At 43.3% G+C, this 25,346-nt stretch overlaps 1 protein-coding gene and 1 long non-coding RNA gene across 3 annotated transcripts in view; both read right to left on the bottom strand.

Moving 5' to 3' along the window:
- Positions 1-25,346, bottom strand: part of LOC311023951 — a 171,082-nt gene that overhangs the window by 115,351 nt on the left and 30,385 nt on the right. The gene's annotated exons all lie outside the window — the stretch shown is intronic.
- Positions 1-25,346, bottom strand: part of ldlrad2 (low density lipoprotein receptor class A domain containing 2) — a 50,948-nt gene that overhangs the window by 12,249 nt on the left and 13,353 nt on the right. For both annotated transcript variants that reach the window (XR_014598229.1, XM_084025755.1), the window contains exons 3-4: positions 5,378-5,527; positions 5,052-5,192 (exon numbers count right to left, since the gene is read on the bottom strand). Coding sequence is in view for 1 of the 2 variants with exons in the window: in XM_084025755.1 (XP_083881881.1) it covers positions 5,052-5,192; positions 5,378-5,527 (291 nt within the window). In the remaining variant the exon portion in view is untranslated. The remainder of the gene's footprint in view (positions 1-5,051; positions 5,193-5,377; positions 5,528-25,346) is intronic.

Below are 25,346 nucleotides of genomic sequence, written 5' to 3'. Positions count from 1 at the left end.
AGCTTGGTTTCGATGTGCATATACTTTTAAAACGACAGTACTGAGCTAGCTTAGCTAGCTAAGCAAAGTAGATAACTTGGATGTTAACGGAAACTCACCCCCTGAGAAACTGAAAAGTATTCCTGCAGACTTCGTTTGCTCCGACTTTCTTTTCGTTTGTGGCTTTTTGGTGGATGCAGTCATCTCTGACGTAACTACTGTATGTCCGTTTGCTCTCTTTCGGCAGCTAAAGAATCCATCCGTAAAGAATCCGCTGTAAGTAAGCTCTTGAGAAAGTTTGTTGCTACATGAATGTCTTCCAAGGAGAGAGTTACCTTTTCGTCTTCCGTAGCATTTGCAGTCAAAGTTACGGATTTCCTCCATTTCGCTGTCTTTATCCCGTTGAAATGTAACTGTAGACGTCTGATATCTTCCGCTCCAGCTGATCCTGCGCTGAATAAGTAGCCATGTGTTTCGCTTCTAGCCAAAAAAAATAACAACAGCGCGTGAATGGCCAACGGTGATCAGTATGGAAATGAACTGCATCGCCATACACGGCCCTGCAGGGACAAAGACAAAGGCCGTTTTTTTCCGAAACTACAAATACAAAATATATACTTTTACGGCAACCAAAACTGTTATCTGAAACATGGAGTGGCTTCTTCATGATCTCGACTTGCATATTCTGCAAAAAAACGAAAGTCATTTACACGAATTCGACCCACCCGACTTGTTGCTGGTTTTGCCGTGGCGGGTCACATATATGCATGTATAGCAATGGGATAGGTTACTTATGAAATTCATATGGAATAATGAGGAAGAGTAAAATTAAAATATCTTCAATCGCCAAAAAAAGGTGGTTTAGACTTGCCAAATTTACAAGCCTACTATCAAGCAGCACAACTTAAAAATATTGAAATATGGATGTCAGGAACCCTTCATAAAAATAAAAGGGGAATGACTACTTTTCCTTTTCCTTTCCAAGAAATACACTAAATCCCAGGTTCATAGATTGGACAACAGATGTGTATTCGCTCGAAGTTTGTAAAAGTTTCAAACTGGAAGGAGAATTAATGTTGTTCAAAGAAATGGACAATTAACTGCCACCCTAATAAAAATGCCCAAACATCTTTAAGTTATGGGCAAATGGAGGTTTGTAAATTGATGGTAGGTTTAGGGAAAAGGACATGAAATCAGCAGTTAAACAGTTAAAATCAGTATATAACCTAACTAATTCTCACATGTTTCTTTATTTAGCAGTGAGAAGCTATCTTATTGATACGTTAAGGAAAATAACTATTAACTATGGATTAAAGATATTAATCCACAAATATTTCCCACTAATATTTTTATAGTTATACTATCTAATAATCAAGATTAAGAAATGATTGAGAAAGTAAAAAAACAAATGTCAAACAAATGTGTAAAAAGTTGGTTTAGATATTTCATAATGCCACAAATTCAAACTAAATATAAAGAAAAATCAAACGAATCAGATGCTAAATGTTGGAGATAATGTGGTGAAAAGAAAGCCAATCCCTATTAAATAAAACCCACAGTGTCTACTTCTTGGGAAAATACCAGAAGAAATTCAGAAGAAAGACTCCCACTTGTGTCTAATGATAAGGGTAACAATAATTTAACAAATAACAACAATTAACAAGAAACTGGTTGAAAAATGACCACTTATATCTGGTGAATGAAATATATGAAATGGAGAAGTCTACTATGAGGATTAGAAATCAAATGCATTTACTTGGGAGATGGGAGAAATGGATTAAATATATAACATAAATAAAATTCTTATTTTATTTTCTATGTGGCAGCATGATTTGCAACCTTTAAACTGGGATATATGATTTGCGAATTATTGTCATAGCTATATTTTAATTTGTATGTGAATTTGTTGTCATTTTATGTTGTTTCACTTTTAGTTTTTTGGTTGTATATTTATTAAAATTAATTAAATTAAATTAAAAATTTAAATTAAATTAATTAATTAAAAATAAAAGAATGAATAATCAGATAATTTCTATTTTTATGATAAAGACCAACTAGACAAACCCAACTACATGGATGCTGCTGCTATATGACTAGCTGCAGGGTAATGGACAGATTGTCATCAACTAAACAAAACTAAATGAGATCTGCAAGAAATAGTTCAGGAATGCAACAGTGAAAGGTGTGTAGAGGCAAAAGGGCCCACTTGATAAAGGTATTTGATTGAGTCAAAGCTTTGGTTCAGACTTCAAAGGAATATATGATTGAGTCCAGGTTTGACCTCTGGAATGAGGTATTGAATATTGCGGTGTAATATTGTAGTGGAACAAATTCCTCTTGCCTGGAGGGACCTTGTGTTGTGACTACAGTAGGTGAGAGAAGGTCTCAACCAGATAATGTCTTAGATCAAATGATCTCCAACCCCTCAACGTACTCATTTGTATGAGACAGGTCCAAACCTATCTCTCATCTATCATGTCAGTGTTCAATCTCCAAGGGCAAAGGCCTTAAATATGAATCCTTTTATTGATATCCTTGCATGAATAAACAGAGTAACTTGTTACAGAAACACACAATGAGGTTGTGAAGCGATTGGTTAGGTTTGGAATAAACATCATGGCTTGTCTCGAAGTAATAAGGTAATAACAAATAAATGACATACGCTGTTTTTTTCTTACGTAAAGTTAGGTAACAATCATAATCAAGCGTAGCGTTAGTTCTGGCAGGCCACGACGTCAAGCTCTAAATCAGCAGCAACAGCGTAGCTGTCAAAACCGAGGAGATCAGCTGACAGCTCAGCTGACTCCCCGTGCTCGCTTCCTATTGGGAAATTGCATTCAGAGCGCACTATTTAAACTGCTCTAGCCTGACCTCCCTCGTTGCTTCCTCTGCCGGCGTTTTCAACCCACCCTCCCGTCATCTGTTATGTACCTTACCATTGTTCTTGTTGGTTGCTCTGCTCTGTCTGGGTTTTTCTTTGCTGCTACGCTCCCTGCTTATGCCGTTCATGATGGCTCATGAAGGGCAGGAAGGTGCTCTTCCTGCCTCAGGCTTTCCACGCAAGCGCGTGGAAGAGCAGGGAGTCCCAGAACAGTACCATACCGCCAAATGAAACTTGTGCAAATAAATAAAGATTCTTTTTGACAAAGTGGTCCTGACTGAAACAATGTTACATAACAACTGCAACAAATTTCCTGTTTGTTTGACCCATGCACTTTCTCACGTGCCATACTCACTTGCTATGACCAAAAGCAAAACTGTTGACGTTCAATATACCCATGGTTTACAGAAACATACAATGCCAAAATGCCATTTTATTGAAATTGATGATTTGTGCTGTTACAACAGTTGGTCAGCCTTCTGCTGTATTCAAACGCAGAGAGAACCTTTTGCATGGGGCAACAGCATACAAAGTCAATGCAAATACATGAATAGAGGCAAATTCATCCTGGGCAACACAAATTATGTCAAGAGATCAGACCAGACAATGTGGAGAAACCAGAGACTGTCTGTGGTCTCCCAGAGGTCTACGATAGTCGGTCATATTAGTACAGAGACCGGACCAGACAATAGCCCCCTTTAGACTGCCTTTTTGTTGCGGGAGTATTCCGCCGAGGCAATAAGGCGTAACAGAATGTTACAGCAACGGAGGTCGTCACAGAGGATTTTTAGGATTATTAATATAATTAATAATAAACATGTGTGTGTGTGTGTGTTACAAGATGGCGGCTGTGGGTGTCGACCAGTCAGCCATGTGGAGTGGGGGTGTTCCTTGTGGGAGGCTGTGTGGCCCTGCCTGGAGAACAGGTTTCTATATATGTGTATAATTAGTTTAATATATGTAGAGCCGTTAGGAAAGTTGGATTAGTGAGCATGCAAACTGTCTGTTCTAAATCACTGACAACTGAACTAAGGTTACATACTTAACTAGACAATATATCAAATAGAGAATCACTTGGAAACATTAATGTCATCACATTCAGTTTCTGTCCTAAGCTATGCCCAGATTGTTTGATTGGTTGTTCCTCTGAAGAAAGGTTGCTGTCTTCAGGTTCCTGTGAAGGAAAGTTGCTGTCCTTGGAGTTGTGGATGGAGGAATTTCTAGAGATGCGCCTTGACTACGAATTCTTGTCTTTGTGGCAGAAGCAGACTCCAACAGCCAGCTTGTTGGCTGTTTTGAGGCCGCTGCTGGGGGCTTGAGACCTGTAGTCCAAATCCCAGGAGAAAGAGGGAGGTGGAGAGATCGCTTGTCCGGGCGGAATCCCAGGAGAAAGAGGAGACCTGTTGTCAGGTCGACATCTCAGTAGAAAGGGAGACGAGACCTGTGGTCAGGTCGACATCTCGGTAGAAAGAGGGAAATTCCAACTTGGTCTGCTTGGTAGAAAGCCAACTTCCGCTGCAGTTGACCAATCAGAATGGAATCTGAAGTTCACTTTCAGTGACACAGGCCTGCAGGCAGATGGGGGAGGGGGAAAGACCCCCTGTGGAGGTGCATGACTGTGTTTCCACACAGAGGACGCTCCAATCTGAAGGTTCAGAAACAATTCAATCTGCATCCATGAATTGTTTCATAGACACAAACTCTGAGGTCCCAACAGTGTGCAATAAATGAACCACACATATAGTAATGGCCGGACCACACTGACTGTTTCAATGTCCCTCGCTGTGGGCTGACCAGGGTACATTTAAATGGATTTCAGCTCGTAAACAGCTGGCAATTTGCACAGCAGGGCAAATGTGAATCCCCCTCTCCCGCTCTCAATGGGCCGGTCAGAAATAAAAGAATAACTGTTTTCTCAGGCCAGACTTGGCCGGTCTGTAAAAGCAATCAGAAGCTGACAGGTTTGCCCAGACAGTCTGTGTTTGCACCTCGGACGCTGGAATAGACAGATCACTCAAGAGGCTGCTCTCTGCCGTAAGACTCCATCACCATTTATTGGTTTACAAGGCTTTAGTGAAATTAACAACTCAATGGTCACCCCCATTAGTTTTACACCCAGTCATCAGCATCCAAATGGGCACTCAGTTCATTTGTTTACCAACCAAGCATCTGTGTCACAACGATCACTCACCTGTTACAGACTCGTTACTGGGAGCGCTGTCTGGCATACCACAATTCATACGTGAAGGAATCGGCACTGTGGGTGGATTCACAAAAGGAGGGGGTGGGGTTGCCATTGTCGGTGGCGGTTCAGGAGGTACAATCTGACCTGCTGATGAATGACAGACAGATTAGGGTCAACTTTTAAAGGGGAGAAAAAGCCCTTTTGTTGAACTGTAAAGACAACCCTCCCAACACTTTGTTGTGAAGCATCAACACTTCCTTGTAATAAGTGAAAATAACTCACTGTACCTTTAAATATCAGCACCACAAATGTCACCTCATCGCTTAACTGACCTTTACAGCCCGTCGTCAGGTTTTCCTCCAGGTCACTTCCATCTCCACAGTTGTCGATGCCTTTATCATCACACACCAGACTTAGCGGGATACACTTCCCATTTCTGCAGGTGAAATAGGGCTCATTTCTGCACTCTGATTGGTTAAAACCTGAAGAAGAAGATAAAAATTGAGAGGAAGGATTTGAGTTAGTTAAAACTGAGATTTAAGGCATACTAGTTATTATTGAGGGTTAACAAACATGCTGAATGCATTTGCATTGTCGGTGAGCATTTTCAAAGCTTTTGTTCACAGCAATGTTAGCTAGTAACACATGTTCTTCTCAGGTGGCAACCTCGTAATCTGAAAGTAGAGTCAATACAGAAGTGCCTTAAACCTCTGGCAGCTGTGGCTCAGAGATAGAGCGAGTCATCCTCGGAAAATGCCAGGTCCTCTAGTCTGCATGCCGAAGTGTCCTTGGGCAAGATACTGTATCACCAATGGCTCCCGATGCTGCGGATAAAAGTGACTGAATGTAGTGTGAAGTACCTTGAGTAGTTAGTAAGCTAGAAAAGCGCTATATAAATGCAGGTCCATTTACCTGTATGTTCTCCGTTGGCCACCAGTGGGCGACTGCTCTTATACAAGTCAATGAGAAAATTAGCCTACTTAATTTATTATCTCAGTAAACATTGGAAACATGAGTTTATGGTCTCAATCTCTAGTTTCAAGTCTTCTTCAATCCAGCATGATGTTAATTTAGTACATTATGGTCCATTTAGAGTCAAACAGACCAGAAAGCAGGGGATGCTTTAGGGGCGGGCCAATTCAAATGGCAGCCCGCCGGCCACATGTCACCTAGAAGCAACCTCCGAGTGGCCCAGCCCCCGATCCCGCAAGAAACGCATAGAGAAACTGAGAAAAACACATTTTGCGTAGCTCAGAAATTCCTCCAGTAGTACAGATTGTAAATGCAACACTTTATAGGCTAACAACATTCATCCCACAATGCACAGCTGAATGCTGCATTTTCTGACACTCCACAAATGCATCTAATCTGCATCTGCACAAATAAACAACAGATTTCATCAGACTTGCTCCGCCCACAGAGGTGATGGATTTAGCCACAGAACAGTTCATTGCTGCAGCAGAAGGGCACGTATTCCTAACCCTGACCCAAAAACAAAGATGGCAATGGTCAAAACCAAAATCATGACATCCAAACGTGTTTCATTTGGGCCAATGTGTTTCACCTCTGGCCGAAATGGAAAAAAATCTTATCACGATAACGTTTTTCATATTAGTAGTGTTACTAGTAGTAGTAGGGTACTAGCAGGAGCAGATTCGGTTATTAACAGATAATTATTACTATCAATATAATAATTGATATTAATAATCATATTAATATATAAATTAATATATTAATATATTCATCAATTAATATTATTATTAATGTACAGGGCACCACCCTGAAATCAGGGAAAAGATAACCGAAACTGTACTCAGTCTCAATATAAAGGGGTTTTATACTCACATGCCAACCATCATTTTTTGCATTGGCATAGGAGCAAAAAAACAATCAAACAATTAAAAAGGTGTGAAATTATTATTACCTAACTACCTACATGCACACAAAGCTAAGCTAAACAAAGGAGAGACACACGTGGAGTGTGTTTGTATGTGTAGGTGAAGAACGAGAGATGACAGGGCGGTGGCCACTAGGTGGAGCTACTTGTGGAGGGGGGGTTTAGCTCAGGAGGTAGAGCGGATTGGCTGGCAACCGCAAGATTGCCGGTTCGATCCCAGGCTAGGGCTGAACGATATATCATTATCGTATAGATATGAACATTCAAGATATTAATATCGAAAAAGCAACGATATAAACGATATAGATTCCCCCCGCGCTCGCCCTGCATGTACAGCTCTGGCAGTCACAATAAACTTCATTTTTACGATTGCCCTTGAATGCACCGCTATGGCCAGCCAACCACAAACCTTATTTCATGCTTGCTGTGGATCGACAGCTGAAGCTAACCAATGACGAACATACGAGGGCGGGACTCCCGCCGCGGGAGTGAGGGAGACGGAGACCGAAGGTACGTGTCCACAGGGGCGATTTTAAACGCGTGTGGACGCGCCGCTTCCCAGTATTGCACGCTTGGTGGGCTGCCACTAGAGGATGATTGACAGGCGCTCTCCTTTAAACAACACATTTTTGCGAGCGTTCGCGAGCGTTCCCGAGGCGGCGAGTCGAGCCCGGCGCCTCTGATTAGCATAAAGTAGATTCGACTTCAACTTTAGGCAAATGAGGAGCGGCCAACTCGCGCGCCGTCTCTCGACATTCGCCGCGACGCTACCAGAATGCATTGCACAGCTTTTCACATAGACAATGAATGGGACGCGGGGAAACACCGCTGCCTGTGGACACGCACCTTGAGACGCAGACACAACATACGCAATGGGGAAATCAAAAACAAAGAAAGAAAAGTGAGACGAGTGCGGAAGATAATGCGGCCGGTGGCGGTGTCGAATCTGATTTGGTGCCAAAACATAAATCATCCTCCATTATTTGGAGGTATTTTGGATTTAATAACGATGATGTCAACCAGAGCGAGGTGTTGTGCAGGTCGTGTTTGGCGAAAATTGCACCGAGTGTATTGCAATGCGTTCAGTAGCATTACACCGTATGAGTCGGCGTCCACCAGACATAATGACATTACAGACGATATAACATACCACATTGCAAAAGACATGGTACCCGTGTGGACAGTCTAAAATGTTTGATCTTTTATTTATTGATTGGTGACTTTATGTTAATGTTGATGACTAGCAGTGAGTTATCATCAATAAAACTGCAGTTTCCACATTCTTTTGTATTATGATGTTTTTATTTTTCTGAAAAATATTTGGTTTTCACCGAACCCGTAGTCATATCGTATCGATATTGAGATATCTGGCATGAATATCGAGATATGAAATTTTGTCCATATCGTTCAGCCCTATCCCAGGCTCCTCCTAGCTGAGTGCCTGGTGTCCCTGAGCAAGACACCTCACCCCAATTGCTCCTGACGAGCTGGCTGTCGCCCTGCGTTGTTGACTTCGCCCTTGGTGTGTGAATGTGTGTGTGTGAATGGGTGGATGTCTGTCATTCCTGTGTTGGGACCTCACCAAAGAGAACAAAGATCAAAGCCAAAAGCCTTCACGTGCGGTCAGAACAAAGGAGATAAAAGAACTACAACCCCCAAACTTCCATCTTGTCTTGGTTTAACTCTGGTGCCCTATTGGCTGACAACCACAGGGACCCCAGGGGGGTGGGAGCTGTGTGGCATAAAAAGCCGCCGTCCACCTATAAACGCCCTCTTATACCCTCCTCTTCACCATAGCACACCGCTACAACAGGAGATCGCCGCCCCGCAGAAGGAAGAACACAAACATTTTCTACATCCAAGCTACCAGCAAGAAGGATAACTTCTACACCCCGCTCTTGTCTGAAGTCAGCTAACCAAATCGCCACACCGTGCAATTTTATTGTTTGCCTGCAGAAGGAAGGAACACAAACGGTTTTCTTTAGCCGAGTTGATCAGCGAGAAGGATAAGCCCCGCACGTGAATGAGGCCATTTACCATTTAGCACTCAACAACAATAGAACAACAATATAGAAAGCAACGGACGGTCCGTGGTCAAAACTTATAACACATTAACAAGAATTACAAGCATATCCTACACTATCGAACCTGCCCAGGCAACAGCCTCTCACTTGGTTGATGTGTGTGAGTCCGTCCTGTGCGGGTGGCAGTGCTTCTTGGCGCGCCGGCAGCGACAGGGCCGTGGATCGCGAGTCACACAGCGGCTGGTCCTCGTGCGGCAGCGGAGGATGCAGCAGGTCGATTGAATCCAGGCGAGAGCGGGGCTTAGAAGTTATCCTTCTCGCTGGTAAACAGTTTGTGTTTCTTCCTTCTGCCGGAAAACAAATAAGATCGCGCAGTGTGGCGATGTTCTCAGGATCCAAAATAAAAAAAAGAAAAGGTGAGGAGAGAAAAAGGACGGGGAAAACAGTCTGTATCTCCTCCAGCGAGTTTGGGGAAAGACTGTGGCCTCTGACAAAGGAAAAGCTGCAGACGTTGAAAGTTCACCTCCTGTTGTAACGGTATGCTATAGTGGAGAGAGGGCGTTTAAAGGTGGTCACTGATCTTTATACCCCACGGCGGTATCCCAGGGGCCCTTGGGGCTGTCAGCCAATAGGGCACCAGAGTTGGTATGACATCAGACTTCACACCTTGGTGAGAGGTGTGAAGCAAGATGGAGGTTTTGGGGTGTAGCTCCTTGTGTTCTTTGGTTCCTTTGTTCTGACAGCATGTGAAGGCTTGGGGCCCCCGTGTAGGCCGCTCTTTGTTCTCCTTCATGGTGAGGTCCCAACAGTATGTATATATATATATATATATATATATATATATTTATATTTATGTGCAGGGCCTGAAGTTAACTTTTTTGGCCACCAGCCAAAATAGTTTGTGCCTAAAATAAAGGTGAACGACTCAGAAAATGCATAAAAATGGTTCTTGAACTTGTACAGAATACACATTAAAGTGTGTGCAAGTGTTTTTTTTTTGCCTCTAACTTTAAGGTTTTTGTCCCGATTACAAATGGGTTTGCAGTGTTTCCCACAGGATTCTTGGAGACTATGGTGGGGGGGTTCGTGATCCCCCCCCCCCCCCCCGGGAGAAAATTTTGAATAATTTCATTGTAAAGCATCAATTTGGTGAATTCTGAGAACCAAAATATGACATGACAATTACTGACCAATTTCTTACAAACTGCTGGTACTGATACAAATGTTGACATACTAAATGGGGTTGAGGAGTTTAAGCATTCAAGAAAAGATGAAAACAAAAATGACTAAAACAGTGCTGAGCCTTTATACTATTAGTTTATCATGCTTGTTATCATTATTAATAATAATATAAGTGGGTGACTATTCCTCAGCCTTCCTTGGTGTTTTGGTTTTGACTAAAACCCCGTTCACATATGTCGCTACTCGCCCATCTCTGAGAGACAGCTGTCAATGAATGTGAATGTGTTCTAGCGGAATGTGGCCAGGACAGGTGATGCGATGTGGGCGGGTCCGGAGAGAAAATAACTTTAACTTTTTGCGATGAGAGTGAAGCGAGTACCAAGCGAGTACCAATCAGAATGTAGAATAGAGATGATTGACAGTTGACGTCAACAGAGAGTTCCAGAGAGAGCGAGAAAGTGAGGGGCGATAGCGACGTATGTGAACAAGGCTATACGCGCACGCACTGTCAAACTCACCAGCTGAGGGGAGGTGGGGGGGCGGGTGCTTAACAACACACAACAACACTAATTGGCTACCTGATTGGTCAACAACACAACACTTGCTTAGTGTTATGTTGTCTTATTGGCTACCCGCCAATGTGGCAGGTACATTGACAGTTTCACCCGCCAATCACAAAAGCCACCCGCATTTGGCGTGCGTGCGGGTGCCAATTTCATGCCCTGTTTATTTGACCCCCCACGGCAAAACCAGCAACAAGTCGGGTGGGACGAATTCGCGTAAACAACGAATTTTTTTGCAATTTTTTGCAATTTTGCAGAATATGCAAGTTGAGATCATGAAGAAGCCACTCCATGTTTCAGATAACAGTATTGGTTGCCTTAAAAGTATACATTTTGTATTTGTAGTTTCGGAAAAAATCTGCCCTCGTCTGTGTCTTTGCTGGGTTGGGTACGGCGATGCAGTTAATTTCCATACTGATTACCGTTGGCCATTCACGCGCTGTTGTTATTTTTTCGGCCATTCAGCTGCACGTTAGAAGCGAACCAGATGGCTACTTATTCAGCCCAGCGGAGGAGTTGGAGCGGAAGATATCAGACGCTATATCTACGGTTACATTTCAATGGGATAAAGACAGCCAAATGGAGGAAATCCGTGACTTTGACTGCAAATGCTACGGAACAAGAAAGGAGAACACTCTCCTTGGAAGACATTCATGTAGCTACATACTTTCTCAAGAGCTTATGTACAGCATACGGATGGATTCTTTAGCTGCCGAAAGAGAGCAAACGGACATACAGTAGTTACGTCGGAGATGACTGCATCCACCAAAAAGCCACAGACGAAAATAAAGTCCGCCCGGACCTCTTATTTCATCGGAGGCAACAAAGTCTGCTGGAATACTTTTCAGTTTCTTATGGGGTGAGTTTCCGTTAACATCCAAGCTATCTACTTTGCTTAGCTAGCTAAGTTAGCTCAGTACTGTCATTTTAAAAGTATATGCACATCGAAACTAAGCTGTAATGGGAGGTTTTTGGCTCATAATGTGGGCATCTAATTTAACAGTAAGGTGCCAAGGGGCCTGTTGGCATTGCTTGAATTGACTGTGATGCTAATAGTTTAGCAACTAGCCTACCCGAGGACAATAGGGGATTATCACGCTGATACGTAGTACTTCCGGTTTCAGTGATCTTTGTGCACTGCCACATCCGGTGAATAACTCATCACTCTGGCGAACCCATGATGGAGGACCCGAAGTTGACTTACACTGCATCCCTGGTAAATTTACCACAAATAACGTATTCTGACGTACATCGACTCACTGAACAACACTCAATCACAGCCCGCTCCAAACTGGACAAGGGATACAGTTTCTTTTTCGAGAACTTCATCCACGACTATGAAGGTGAGTGGCTACTAGCTAACGCTAGCTCGGTTGGCTTATGCTAACGTCAGTTTGGCGTCAGCTCAGATGTTTGTATGGTTATAAGGTGTTTAACCAACGTTAAACCCAACTAAAGTAAGCTTCTTCACCTCTAAATGAGACTAAGTCAATTCACCCATTTCATTTGTATTCTGATCGGAAGAACGTTAGCCTCTGTGAGTGTCAACTAGCTAGCGTCAGCATAGGAGTGTCCCTTTTGCTAGAATGAACAATCCACAGTATATGCATTCATTATTGTTTTGTCCACCAGTGTCCAACATCATTGACAGGGAGGTTGCTGTCAGGTCTAGGTGTTACAGGTCGATGAAGAAGCGAGATCAGCCCCACTTTTTGAAGGTTATTTTAGGAAGTTAAGGCATAATGGCAAGAAGTTTAACCCCTTCCACTGTTGCACGTACATCAAGTCAGTCAACAGCTATATACTATAAATTGCTATACCTTTGTGACATATGTACAGTATGCAAATATCCATATTATGATAATGTTACTTAGCATTTCAATTCTTAAATATCCTGTTTGTAGAACCAACATATTAATGGTGTATGGGGTTAACTACTCTACTGCGGTTGCAGATTTCCTAGGATTTTTGGTTAATTGCAATGCTCTTCGATTCATTTTTTTTTTAACTTTATCAACTTAATTAGTGTTGTGTCTTTAATGTAGATTGTTTTCCAAGCTGATAGAGCGGCACTTCAAGAAACCTCATGCAGCTGTACAGCAGGCAAGGTTCTTTGCAACCATCTAGTGGCCTTGTTATTCGAGAGTGCCCATTACAGCATGTTGCAGGTGAGGGCTGAGGTCTGGGATGATGTTTACATGGGCAGGTTGATTGGAGTGACACTGGTTCTAGAGGTCTTTGATTGTTAACAAGCACATCCTCAATCCCGGTTTGCTCTTCTATCTCTTGTTCTGCAGGTGAGAGCTGTACCACCACATATGGCCTGCACAAGCTCTCTGCAAACATGGCACCGACCAAGGACAAAGGTAACATTGTAGCTGCGTTACACACTGTTCGCGGAGCAAAGTGTGGCGCGCAGGGCGGCGCACGACGCAGCCGGAAAATAGACTGAAAATCTATTCAAAGCGGTGCAGCACGTGGGGGTGCGCAGCTGAACGTCTGGCTACATTGGTTACATGGGAGTGACTTGGAAGCGGCGCCACTCCTTGTGGCTACGGCAAGCAGTGTGTTTACAATCATGGCTACTAATATCATACTTAATGTTTTTCATTTTACGTTTCAGGATCCCTCCCCGCAAGTCTTGTCTCTTGGGGAAAGACTGAAAAACCTCAGGCCGCAACCACTAATATCCTCAGTGCTACATGGCTTGTCCCAACTCTCCATGGTCGACTCCAGGTTCGGACCTGTGCTGCGGGGTTCACCCCTGTCTTACCAGTGTCCTCCTGTGGTCAAATGTGGAAATCACGTCCAACACCCAGATGCACCAACATTCCCTAAACTGCCTTTAGAGGGGTCAACATTTTCCACTACCTTTCCAAACTTTGATCCAAACTCCCAACAGTTTCTCCATTTGGACAGCTTAACTGTGACACGAGATGGCAGCTAAGAGAGAGGAGCAGACACGTGAGCAGTCTGAGCGCCCATTATGGCAAGCTTTACGCAAGCCTAGAGTGACAGCTAGTAGGTTCTATGAGGTTAGCCATGTGAAAGGACCATCTTCTGGTCAGACCCTGGCAGGGCGGATACTTGAGGGAGTACGCCAAACTCCCGCAATGAAAGGGGCCTTGATCGCGAGCCGCAGGTGCTGGAACAATATTCAAAACATTTCAATGTAAATGTCTCACGCTGTGGATTTGTTATCCATCCTGATGCTCCTCAGCTAGCCCCGATGCAAGAGTGTATGACCCAAGTGCCATTCTGTGTTTTGGGCTTGCTGAAGTTAAATGCCCAGACATCTCTAGCATTTCTGAGGCAGCACATGTAAAAATCGTGAATGGTCAGGCAAAACTGAAGCAGAATCATAAATACCACTGGCAGGTTCAAGGTCAATTGGCAGTAACTGGATTAAGTTGGTGCGATTTTATAACAGACACTGAGGGAGACTTCACAGTCGAAAGAGTCTGGAGGGATGATGAAATGATAAAAGAGATGAAAAATAAGGTAGACTTGTACTTCTTTGGTACATATATGAATGTGTATCTTCAGCAGAAAGTGAAATGAACTGAATGACTAAAGGAACTGAAAGAATAAAAGGATTTAATGAATTACCTTTTTCTGAGTACATTATTATTTACATTACATATTTACATTATTTTGAATACTTTCAGGATGGACTGACCTTTAGAATTGATTATTGATCTCATTAAATATATACAATGTTTTCAGTATACAGAAATATATGCATGTGATCAGAGGAAACACTATTCAACAGGGATGTAGCCTTTTAAATCAAGTGGTCCCTGGAAGTTGGTCATCACACAGCAGACGGTCCACAGCTGGTTGACTGTCCCAGACAAGGTTAGAGGGAGAGTGTGTTCCCAGATGCGGTATTCCTTGACTCTGCGTATTGCTCTTTCCACAAGGATTCGAAGTCGGGCGATTGCTTGCGTGTTTTTGTATGATGAGAAAACCTTGGACTGCAGAGTGAGGGATGATGGATTCTGGCATCGCACCTCGGTGCAGTCGATGATTACCAGAACATCTGGACTGTACTGCACAAATTTGCTTGGCATGGTGTTCTTAACTTGCTGTTTACTCATCCAGATGGGAAGGGAGCCAAGGAGCAGGTAAAGGTAGTTGGCCCACGTTATAATAACATGGGCGACAGTGGACACACTGACCTGAAACATGTCAGCCAGCACCTTCTCTTGCAGGCCTGCAGCAACTCGGCAGCAGAAGAGAAAAAACTCATCAATCAGTTGCAGTCGACGAGTTGGACTGGGAGAAATGGGTTCAAATGTTTGTCCCTTTTTCTGAGCTTACGACCAATAAACCACCATGGAGGCAGATGGTTGAATAGCCTCCCAGAAGTCACAAAAAACATCTCTTGATGTGAATCTTGTGTAAAAAAGGATGTCCTTGTCTGAGACACAAAATCTGTGAAAATACACTTGATCCAATTTCAGCTGTGACAGCTCTGTTGTCAGCTCCTTGATTTCTTCTTCCAATTGCTGTTTGCGTGCAAAAGCAGCATCCAGTGCACCTGTATGAGATGAGAAAAAAAAAATCAAACATCTGACCCAGATTTTGGCTGTAACTTACATATTGGAAGTAGTTTGGACCTCTAAATATTTTTTTATTTCTTTTATAGCTCAATATTCACCTTTACATGTAATCAAGAAAGATATAAAATGCAACGTTTGTACTTGTGATGAAGCTTTTCACATTGTGGTATTGGTCAAATGCTGGGACATCAATAAGACTTAACATTTTGCAGTAGGGCATTCTGATAGACATTTCCTACCTAACAGGAACCTAAACCATAGGTAAGCACCATACTGTGCTTACCTATGGTTTAAGCACAGTATGGGGCACTGGTAGGTCATCGTGAGGAGGTAGGCCAACATTTCAGAACACTGACAAACACTGACATACCTGGTGCAGGAGCAGAAGCGTAATCATGTTCTTTTGTCATCACCACCGAAGCTGCGATCTCCTCCATCGCCGCCTCTTCACATGGCAGGGTCTGCTCCAGAGGAAGGGCTGGGTGAACGTCATGGCCTAAGCGAGTTGATTCTCTTTCATAAGCGGACTCACTTCTTGGCAGTCCCCAGTTGTTCCACTGGAAACGGGAGGGTACAGACCCGCTTTTCAGACGCTTGATGTGTGTTTTCAGGCGCATAATGTTAGACACGTCAGCTAACGCTAGCCTGCTAGCACTACCTGTAGTGTAGTCTGTTTCCTCGAAGTGCCGGCTACAAACAAACGTGCTACCTTGTTTTATTTTAAAGTTCGGCCCTTCATCCCGGCAAACTGCTTTGATCCACTTCTTCCTTAGACTCACTTCAGTCGAGAATCCATGAAAACTTAAGTAGGGTTGGCGTTGTTTGTTGGAATGACAAAGTGGAACAGAGCAGTGACATCTAGGGCCCTAGTTTCGTAGACCAGGCGCAGTCAGCTTTCAGCGCACCTGCGCCGCGCCGACGGGGTGTGTCCGCCTGGACTTTGCAAGTTTCGTGCACTGCGCAGGCTCGCGCAGGCACACCTCCCGTCTCGCCCACCGGCGCAAGTGGGAAAGAGGGAGGAGAAGAAGGCGTGAGTGGGAGACGAGGAGGAGACGAGGCGTGGACTGGGATTAATACAGCCGATTCAGATCTTCACCAATCAAATGAGCTCCTCTCCTCACCTTTAGGACCTTTAGGACTAGGGGAGGTTCAGTGCAAGTTCCGTCACTTGACAACCCGATGACAGAAGCAGCGCCGCTGCTCCCACCACGCGCATCACGCGCTGTGCGCGCGTATCATAATAATAACAATGCAGATATTATAAAAAACAGGAGAGAGAGAGGGAGATGTTTTGGTCCGAGAGGCTGAGTTTCCGTTACGCGTGCCATACGCCTTTGATCTGACGTCAGATGTGACAGGACAATCTATATAGATATAAATTCACGTGTTGATTCAATTAGTTGCATTAAATAGTATTTGTTGTGATTATTTATTGCATTTAAATGTGCCTGGAACTGTGGAAACCTGCCTGTGAGGTCTCGGTGACGTGTGCGCACTGCGCGCCGTCAGCCAGACTTCCACTCCGCCAGCTGTGATTCGCATTGAATGAATGGACTTTATTTACGCCTTGCGCCGAAAGTAGACCAGGTTGGAGCTGGCGAGCTTTCAGCGCAGTCTCGGCGAGGCTTTTTGCCACGAAACTTCCGCTACGCCAAGCTGAATCTGTGACACCTCCCCCTGCTGCGACGCCACACCCATCTTGGCGCAGGCGATCCACCAAACTGTCAAACTGACGGTGCGCAAGGCTGCGCGGGCCGAAACTTGCATTGCGCCGGCTCCGCCACCCTGCGCCGCCCTGCGCTGCGCCACGAAACTAGGGCCCCTCGACTTCGTTTCAGCCATTGTTGAACTGCGCCGGAAGTGGACATGCACTATCTCGACAAACACGTATCGTATGTAGTAGTATGAAACACGGAAGCTTGATATCACTGAGTGACATCTGTAGGGGGGAGGGCTTATCTGAATGAGATGCAAATGAGCACCATTGTGTTTCCTTTCTGGCCAGGTGAGGGGAGGTGAGGTGAGATTTGCAAATCTTTAAGGCCAGTTTTCTGAGTGAACGGTTTTCAGAGAAGCATACATTCAAATGGCCACAACTTTGTCGTAAATTATCAGATTTCAATGTGTTAGACATCATTGGAAAGCTTAGAAACTACACTTTCATAATCCGAGAATAACTCAAAATGCCCCAAGGTCGACTTGTTCCTGGTTTTGCCGTGGCTGGTCACATATATATCACAATATAAATTGCTTTTTTTCTGAAAATGTTTGATTCATTTCTGTCAAGCCTCAATGTTTCATTTTTACTTTTGAGTGAGATGTGAATATATGAATAAATAAAATAAATAAAATTACTATATATATATATATACATATATATATACATATATATATACATACATATATATACATATATATACATATATTAGGGTTGCACGGTATACCGGTACTAATTTGGTACCGGGGTACTGAGGCATTTAAAACGGTACTATATTGCATTTGGACGGGACCGGTACTTGCAGCGCTGCTGGCAGCACCCGCAACAGCGCGGCAAAGTCGCCACGTGACGTCACTGCGTTGTAACTACAGCTTAGAGGACGAGGAGCGAGCCGCAGTTTGGGGAGATAAAAAGAAAAAGCAAGCAAGCCGGAGGAAACAGCTAGCAAGTTAGCGAGCAGCGTAGACTGGAGCAACAAACAGAGCAGGAGGAAAGCTTGGAGAGAGCGAGAGCGAGAGAGTGCGAGCGAGCGAAGCACGGAGAGGAGAATGGCTGCTGCAACCGTCACCACGCCGCAACTTGCGGACAAACCAGCGCCGCGAAGTGCGATATGGCCGTACTTTAGCTTAAAACAAATGCGCAAGGCGAGGCAGTTAATGCCAATGCACCACTGTGTAAACGGTGTTTAAAAACATGCATGGCTAACGGCGGAAACACCTCCGACTAGCCAAACACTTAAAGGACAAGCCCCCAGACCTGCACACTGAGCTCAGGGAACGACAGGTCATTTACTCAGGAAGAAAAGCCACATTCAGTGCTAAAAGCAAGCGCCACCCCCCTTCACTCTTAACAAAAGTAGCTCTGGAAGAAAAAAAATAGAGCTGGTTTATTTATATTATTATATTTTATATTATATTATTGTATTTATATTTTAACATTTTTAAAATTGTGTGCATTAGAAAAGCTTGTCTTTGTGGTATTTTATTTTATTTGCTGATTAATATAATAATATTTTTTTTAATATAAAAAAATAGACAAAAACATTCTGATTATCACCTCAGTACAAATTCAAGCAGCACATTTAAATGAAGGAGAATAGGGTCTCTAGGCCAGGGCGTTTCATTGCCCAGCTATATCTCCACACATTACCTGCATCCAACCAAAGCCTGCTCGAAGGTACAAACAGAAACCATCTTGTCCCGATATCAACAGATTCTATATGTGAACGCAAAATCTGTTACCATGAGATTAGGCGACAGACAAAAACCAAGATGCAGAACTCGGGGCTTCAAAATTGCAGTTCATAAACCACTGGGTGACATCACAGTGACTCATGGAAACATTTCAAACAACTGTTGTAACAGTCTGCTGTTGGCTTAGGTACATTAGAGTTAACATAGAGTTGACATGCTGCATTGAGGTAGGCTGACATTTTCCCACATATCATCAATGCAACACTGTTTGGCAAAAAACTCCAGATGCGGCTGTGGCTCAGAGCTCCTCCGGTCTACCTACAGAAGTGTCGTTGGGAAAGATACTGAACCCCAAATTGCCCCTGAAGGCTGAACCATCGGGGTGTGAATGTCTGTGAATATGTGTGAATGTGTAGCTCCTTATGTGCAGCGGCTGTACGCTGAACTATGACCACTGTTGCTGATTTTTTTTTAACGAGGAGAGAGCTCCGTCTTATCGCTTTAAAAAATAATGTTATATTATTTCTGCACGTCAGACTGGACCAGTTCAATATTGTCAATCAGAGGGGGGGATGCAAACGGCCCCTCCCAATTTGGACTGCTACACTTTTTGTTAAATCTGATTGGCTTAACCAGACCGTTGGCCGGGTTACTTACTTCTCTCTGGAGTTACACATAGAAAACGAAAATAAAGGTGGTGGAGATGAGAAAGAAATGAGTGGAACTATTGGATAAATAACTATTTAGGTCTATATTTGAATTTATTGTATTTGTTTGTCTTTTACTGTGTTATTGTCTTTGTATGTAAATACAGTAGTAACATCCATCCATCATCTACTGCTTTATCCTGTATTCAGGGTCGCGGGGGGCTGGAGCCGATCCCAGCTGGCATTGGGCGAAGGCAGGGTACACCCTGGACAGGACGCCAGTCTATCACAGGACTGACATGTAGAGACAGACAGGTAACCAGTCTATCAAAGGGCTGACATGTAGAGACAGACAGGTAACCAGTCTGTCACAGGGCTGACATGTAGAGACAGACAGGTCCCCATCCTGCATGTCTTTGGACTGTGGGAGGAAGCCGGAGAACCCGGAGAGAACCCACGCTATATATTATTTAGGGGTGGGAATCAAGAACCGGTTCCTACTCAGAACCGGCTCCAACTAACCAGTTCCATCGGAATCCTACACCTCCAACGTTATCGATTCTTCTTAACGATTCCGCACCACGTTTTCCGGTTTACTCAAAATTTTGCGTCGCGGTACATTGCGTCACTCTCTGCGACGACCCTGCGCGCGCCGACAACCTATAAACGAGGCAGCATCATGGAGAGGAGGGAGCGATCGAAAGTCTGGCTACATTTCACCAAACGCGATGAAAATGCTGCCGTGTGTAGTCAGTGGAGGCATAGACCCATTGTAGCGTATACGCAACAAAAGATCATGTTGTCTTTAGAGCGTCATAACTCCGTAATGGTTTGCACTAGAAACATGGGTTTTTTCCCTCTTAAACTAGAGAAAAGGGGCTAACCAACGGTACCCTGCTTGCCCATGTGAGCGATTAATTTCTGACAACAAAACGAATGCGTATAGTTGTAAAGATGTGACTAGATGTCTCCTCATCTCCGTGGCGCATTTCTCCGTTTTTGTTATGTATAGCGATCATTATTTTCATCCGCCATCTTGCTAGTGACGTATAGAGTTACGTTTATGCATCGGACATTCGTATTTGCTCCCGCAGCGGCTTTTACAGCCAATCGGAAAGCCTGATTTACGCTTGGCCGTGTTTGCCCAAATGGGAGACACCCCTAATGCAAGCAAATACTGTTTTTTTTTTCATCAAAAAATATTTGATCACGATTGGCTAGCTTAAAACAGCATTGTTGAATGTTTTTAAGTCAAGATAAAATGAAATGCGTTTTTAACTATTTCAGATCACATATTGGTCACCTATCATACAAGATATGCAAACAAAATACTTTATATCAAAATAAAAATAAGAGGAAAAAAATACTCAAATATGATGTGTTGGTGTACCGGCCAATTTCAACCTATAATATCACGACATCCATGAATCAATCTGGAACTTTTAACAATGTGTGTGGAACTCCATTCCCCTGTTGCTCCGTACTGCACTACATGCTAAGCCGGCCACTTTTTAGTGGTCCAATCAAAAGTATTTGATTGAAATCCCTATGTGTACACCGCTCAAATAAGAACGTTTCACAGGGGAATAATAAAGTTTCATAGGGGAATAATAATACAACATAGGTTTTACATACCGGTAGCTCAATGCAGAAGATAAAGATGCCCTAACTTCCATTTCACCGAGACTTTCCCCCCCAAAAAAACATCAAAACATTCTCAATTTCCCCTCTATAGCCTTAAACCCTGAACCCTTAGGGACTTAATGGACGTCACCTGGTAGATGGTTGAGGTGAGAGGCTGTGAGGGCTTGTAATGGTAAATACAATTTACCATTACAAGCCCTCACAGCCTCTCACCTCTCACCTGCTCTGCAGCCTGAAGCCTGGTTCATCACCCTGCTCTGCAGCCTGAGGCCTTTCCATCCACCCTGCTCTGCAGCCTGCGGCCTGCTTCATCACCCTGCTCTGCAGCCTGCTTCATCACCCTGCTCTGCAGCCTGCGGCCTGCTTCACCATCCTGCTCTGCAGCTTGAAGCCTGGTTCATCACCCTGCTCTGCAGCCTGCGGCCTGTTCCATCCACCCTGCTCTGCAGCCTGCGGCCTGCTCCATCCACCCTGCTCTGCGATACACCGCTTCCTTGCACGTCGTATTTCTTTCTTGGGACTAGACTCTGTGCAGGTACTATGCATTCTTTATTCACGGTCCTCATCGCTACTGTGACTCTCTTGGACTTTGGGTTAACCAGCCACCATGGGGAGTGCACATCAGCTATTGTGCTTTCTCCTCCAATTATTCCAAACCCTGAAACCAATAATTTGCTTAGTGAACGAAGTGAACAAGTGCTGATTCATTTTTATATGGATTCTTTTATCTTTGCACAATGGTTATGTCTTGTTTGCACCTCTGTCTTAGAATCAAACTTCATATTGTCTGATAAGTCTCTTGTCATGTTGCATGCTAGACTACACTCCAAAACAGAAACACCTAGCAACCTTGAAATTACTAGGAAAAGATTTCTGTTGTTTATTTTACTTTTGATCTCTGGTATTCAGCCAAACCCTGGTCCTGGTACTGCTATCTGTAACACACCTGCTGAATTTAAGGATAGAACCGGGCTAGGTGTAATCCATTTGAATATTCGTAGTCTGCCATCAAAGATTGATATGCTGCACATCTGGGCAAAATCAACTGATGCAGATGTCATTGTTCTGTCTGAAACGTGGCTTAGCAAATCCTATTCTGACAAAGCCATCTCCATCAAAGGGTATAATGTATTTAGGGCCGACCGCCCCAAGAAAGGGGGCGGGGTTGCAATTTATTGTAAATCAAAATTTAATGTAAATGTCCTGCAGTCCAAATCAATCAGTAAACAGTTTGAGTTCTTGGCCATAAATCTTGAAATTTCAAATGGGTTTTTTATTACTGTTGCGGGCTGTTATAGACCCCCATCAGCTACTGCTGAAGCACTAACTTCTCTGAATCAGCTTTTAGCTGACCTGAATTACAAGGAAATAATATTAACTGGTGATCTAAATTGGGATTGGTTAAATTCTAAATCCGATGCCTTCAAGGATTCCTGTGTTTCATTAAATCTTACACAGCTCATTGAAAGCACCACACACCCTAACTTGAAGTGTCCAGAAAAATCATCTTTAATTGACCTGTTTTTGACTAATGCTCCACACAAGTACTCTATGTCAGGTGTCTTTGCAAATGATATAAGTGACCACTGTGTGATTGCTGCAGTCAGAAATGCCAAAATTCCAAAATCCAAACCTCGTATTTTGATAAAACGTAATATGAAGGCCTTTGTTGAACAGGGGTTCTTCCATGATTTATATAATTTTAACTGGGACCGTATTGAATTGATTGATGATGTAGAGACTGCATGGCAATTCTTCTCTGAGGGTTTCTCTTCCCTGCTTGATAAGCATGCTCCCTTCAGAAGATATAGGGTTAAGGGTAGGGATAATCCCTGGTTCACGCCTGATTTAGCCGATTTACTGCATCATAGAAATCTTGCCTGGGCTAAGGCCAGAAAGACTCAGTCTGAGGCTGATAAACTTATATTTAGGCAACTCAGAAATCGTTTTACCTTTCTTATCAAAAAAGCAAAGTCCAGTTTTTATCTCTCTACAATAACGAAAAATCTAAACGACCCTAAGAAATTTTGGAAAGTGATCAAATCTATCTCAGCCACTGATAATCATAGTGAACTCCCATCCTGTATTGCTAATGACGCTACCACTGTAACTGACAGGGCTACAATACTTGATTGTTTTAATAATCATTTTTCTGCCTCGGGTTCGTTATTTTCTAGGTCTTCTTCCACGATTGCTATGCCTGCCCTTAATCCTGTGTCCTCTGCCCTAGATGTTGGTAACACACCTCTAGGCCATATTTCTGCTGGTCAACCTTCCCTTGTTTTTAGGTTGTTCTCAGTGGAAGAGGTCCGTAGAGCTCTTCTCTCTCTTGACATTACTAAATCTGCAGGCCCAGATCACCTGGAACCATATTTTTTAAAGCTTGCAGCTGATTTTATTGCCAAGCCTCTTCAATATCTTTTTAACCTGTCTATCACTACGAATTGTATTCCTGAAATTTGGAAAGTTGCTTACGTCCTTCCCCTTTTGAAAGGGGGGGACCCTACTTGTTTAAATAATTATCGACCTATCTCCAAGTTGTCCATCCTGTCGAAGGTCCTTGAAGGTCTAGTAAATGACCAGTTGAAGGATTTCCTTCATACTTACAACATTCTCTCTCCATATCAATCCGGCTTCAGGAAACAACACAGCACAATTACGGCCACCCTCAAACTCACCAATGACATAATAGACTGGCTGGATCATAAGAAATTTTGCACAGCTCTTTTTGTTGACCTTTCTAAGGCCTTCGACACAGTCGATCATTCTATTCTGAAGCGACGACTGCTCGACATAGGTTTATCTGAGCAGGCCGTTGGTTGGTTTGATAATTATTTGTCAAATAGAAAACAATGTGTTCACTTTGAAGGCAGTTCATCCAATCTGCTAAATGTTTCTACCGGTGTGCCTCAGGGCTCAGTTCTGGGACCAATTTTGTTTGTTATTTATGTAAATACATTGGGCAGAAACATTCCAAATGCCAAATTTCATTTTTATGCTGATGACACGGTTATCTATTGTTGTGGCTCCACTCTTGCTGAGGCCCTTGGCAACTTACAGATTTCTTTTAACCTTGTGGAAAGTCAGCTCATTGAGCTAAGACTTGTCTTAAACGCTGTCAAAACTAAACTGATGATATTTTCTAATGGCAGGGAAGTACCTGTGTCTCCTCCCAGCATTTCGTCATTACAAGGTTGTGAGATTGAACTTCTGACCTGTTACAAGTATCTCGGAATTTTAATCGATGATCGGCTTTCTTTTATACCACATGTAGAAAACCTGGTAAAAAAATTAAGACTGAAACTGGGATTCTTTTTCCGTCACAGATCTTGTTTTTCTTTTTCTACCAGGAAAAAGTTGGTTGCTGCCACTTTCCTCCCTGTACTTGATTATGGGGACCTCTTGTATATGTATGCCCCTGCAAACCGTCTGCGCTCTCTGGACACCGTGTATCATGGTGCCTTAAGGTTTGTCACTGGATGTAAAGCCCTCACTCACCACTGCACTTTATACGCCCGAGTTGAGTGGCCATCTCTGGCAGCACGCCGCCTTATACATTGGCATATTTTTATTTATAAAGTCATTTTGGGTCTGCTCCCCCTCTATTTATGTAATTATCTCTCCAAATCTCAAAGCAATTACCGCCTACGTTCAAATGAGTTTTATTTATTAAACGTGCCCAAAGTTAACACTGAACTTGGTAAGCACTGTTTTAAGTACGCTGCACCTGCTGCTTGGAATGCACTGCAGAAAACTCTAAAGCTAAAGGAGCTGATCAACCTTGGATCTTTGAAAACTCGTGTGAGAGAAATTGGAGCAGCTTCATACCGCACTTGTTCTTGTTTTAATGTGAATCCGAACTTTTAGTCCTGTTGCTTTTATCTTATGTTGTATTTTATCTGTGTGTTTTGTGATTTCTGTGTCATGTATGTGTAGTAACTTTTCTGCTGCTGTCTTGGCCAGGCTTCCCTTGAAAAAGAGGCCATTGTGTCTCAATGGGACCGACCTGGTTAAATAAAGGCAAAAAAAAAAAAAAAAACACAAATGGGACAGCACTCGGCATGTCACTTTACTTTGATGACACAAAATGTTTGTCATTATTATCTGTGTTAAGTGTTGGTTTTTCACATTTTACAGCCTGATCTGAATGTCTTCCAGGATCTTATCATCTCAGACCAGACGTACCTGTCAAATCGTGTACTTGTTTATAGTTAAAACTATAAACAAGTTTCACGTTGCAACGCTATGAACTGTGGGTAATTTCCTCAGGCAAAGTCAGCATTGATGCTGACTTGCAGAAAGTGGGCATAAAGGGCTCAAAACTCCAAGAGTGAGTCCTCATGCACCTGATGATGTGACCATGGGACA

Source organism: Eutrigla gurnardus, assembly GCF_963514095.1.
Source record: "Eutrigla gurnardus genome assembly, chromosome: 2".
NCBI classification, from domain to species: Eukaryota; Metazoa; Chordata; class Actinopteri; order Perciformes; family Triglidae; genus Eutrigla; species Eutrigla gurnardus.
This window is presented reverse-complemented; position numbering and strand designations above follow the sequence as displayed.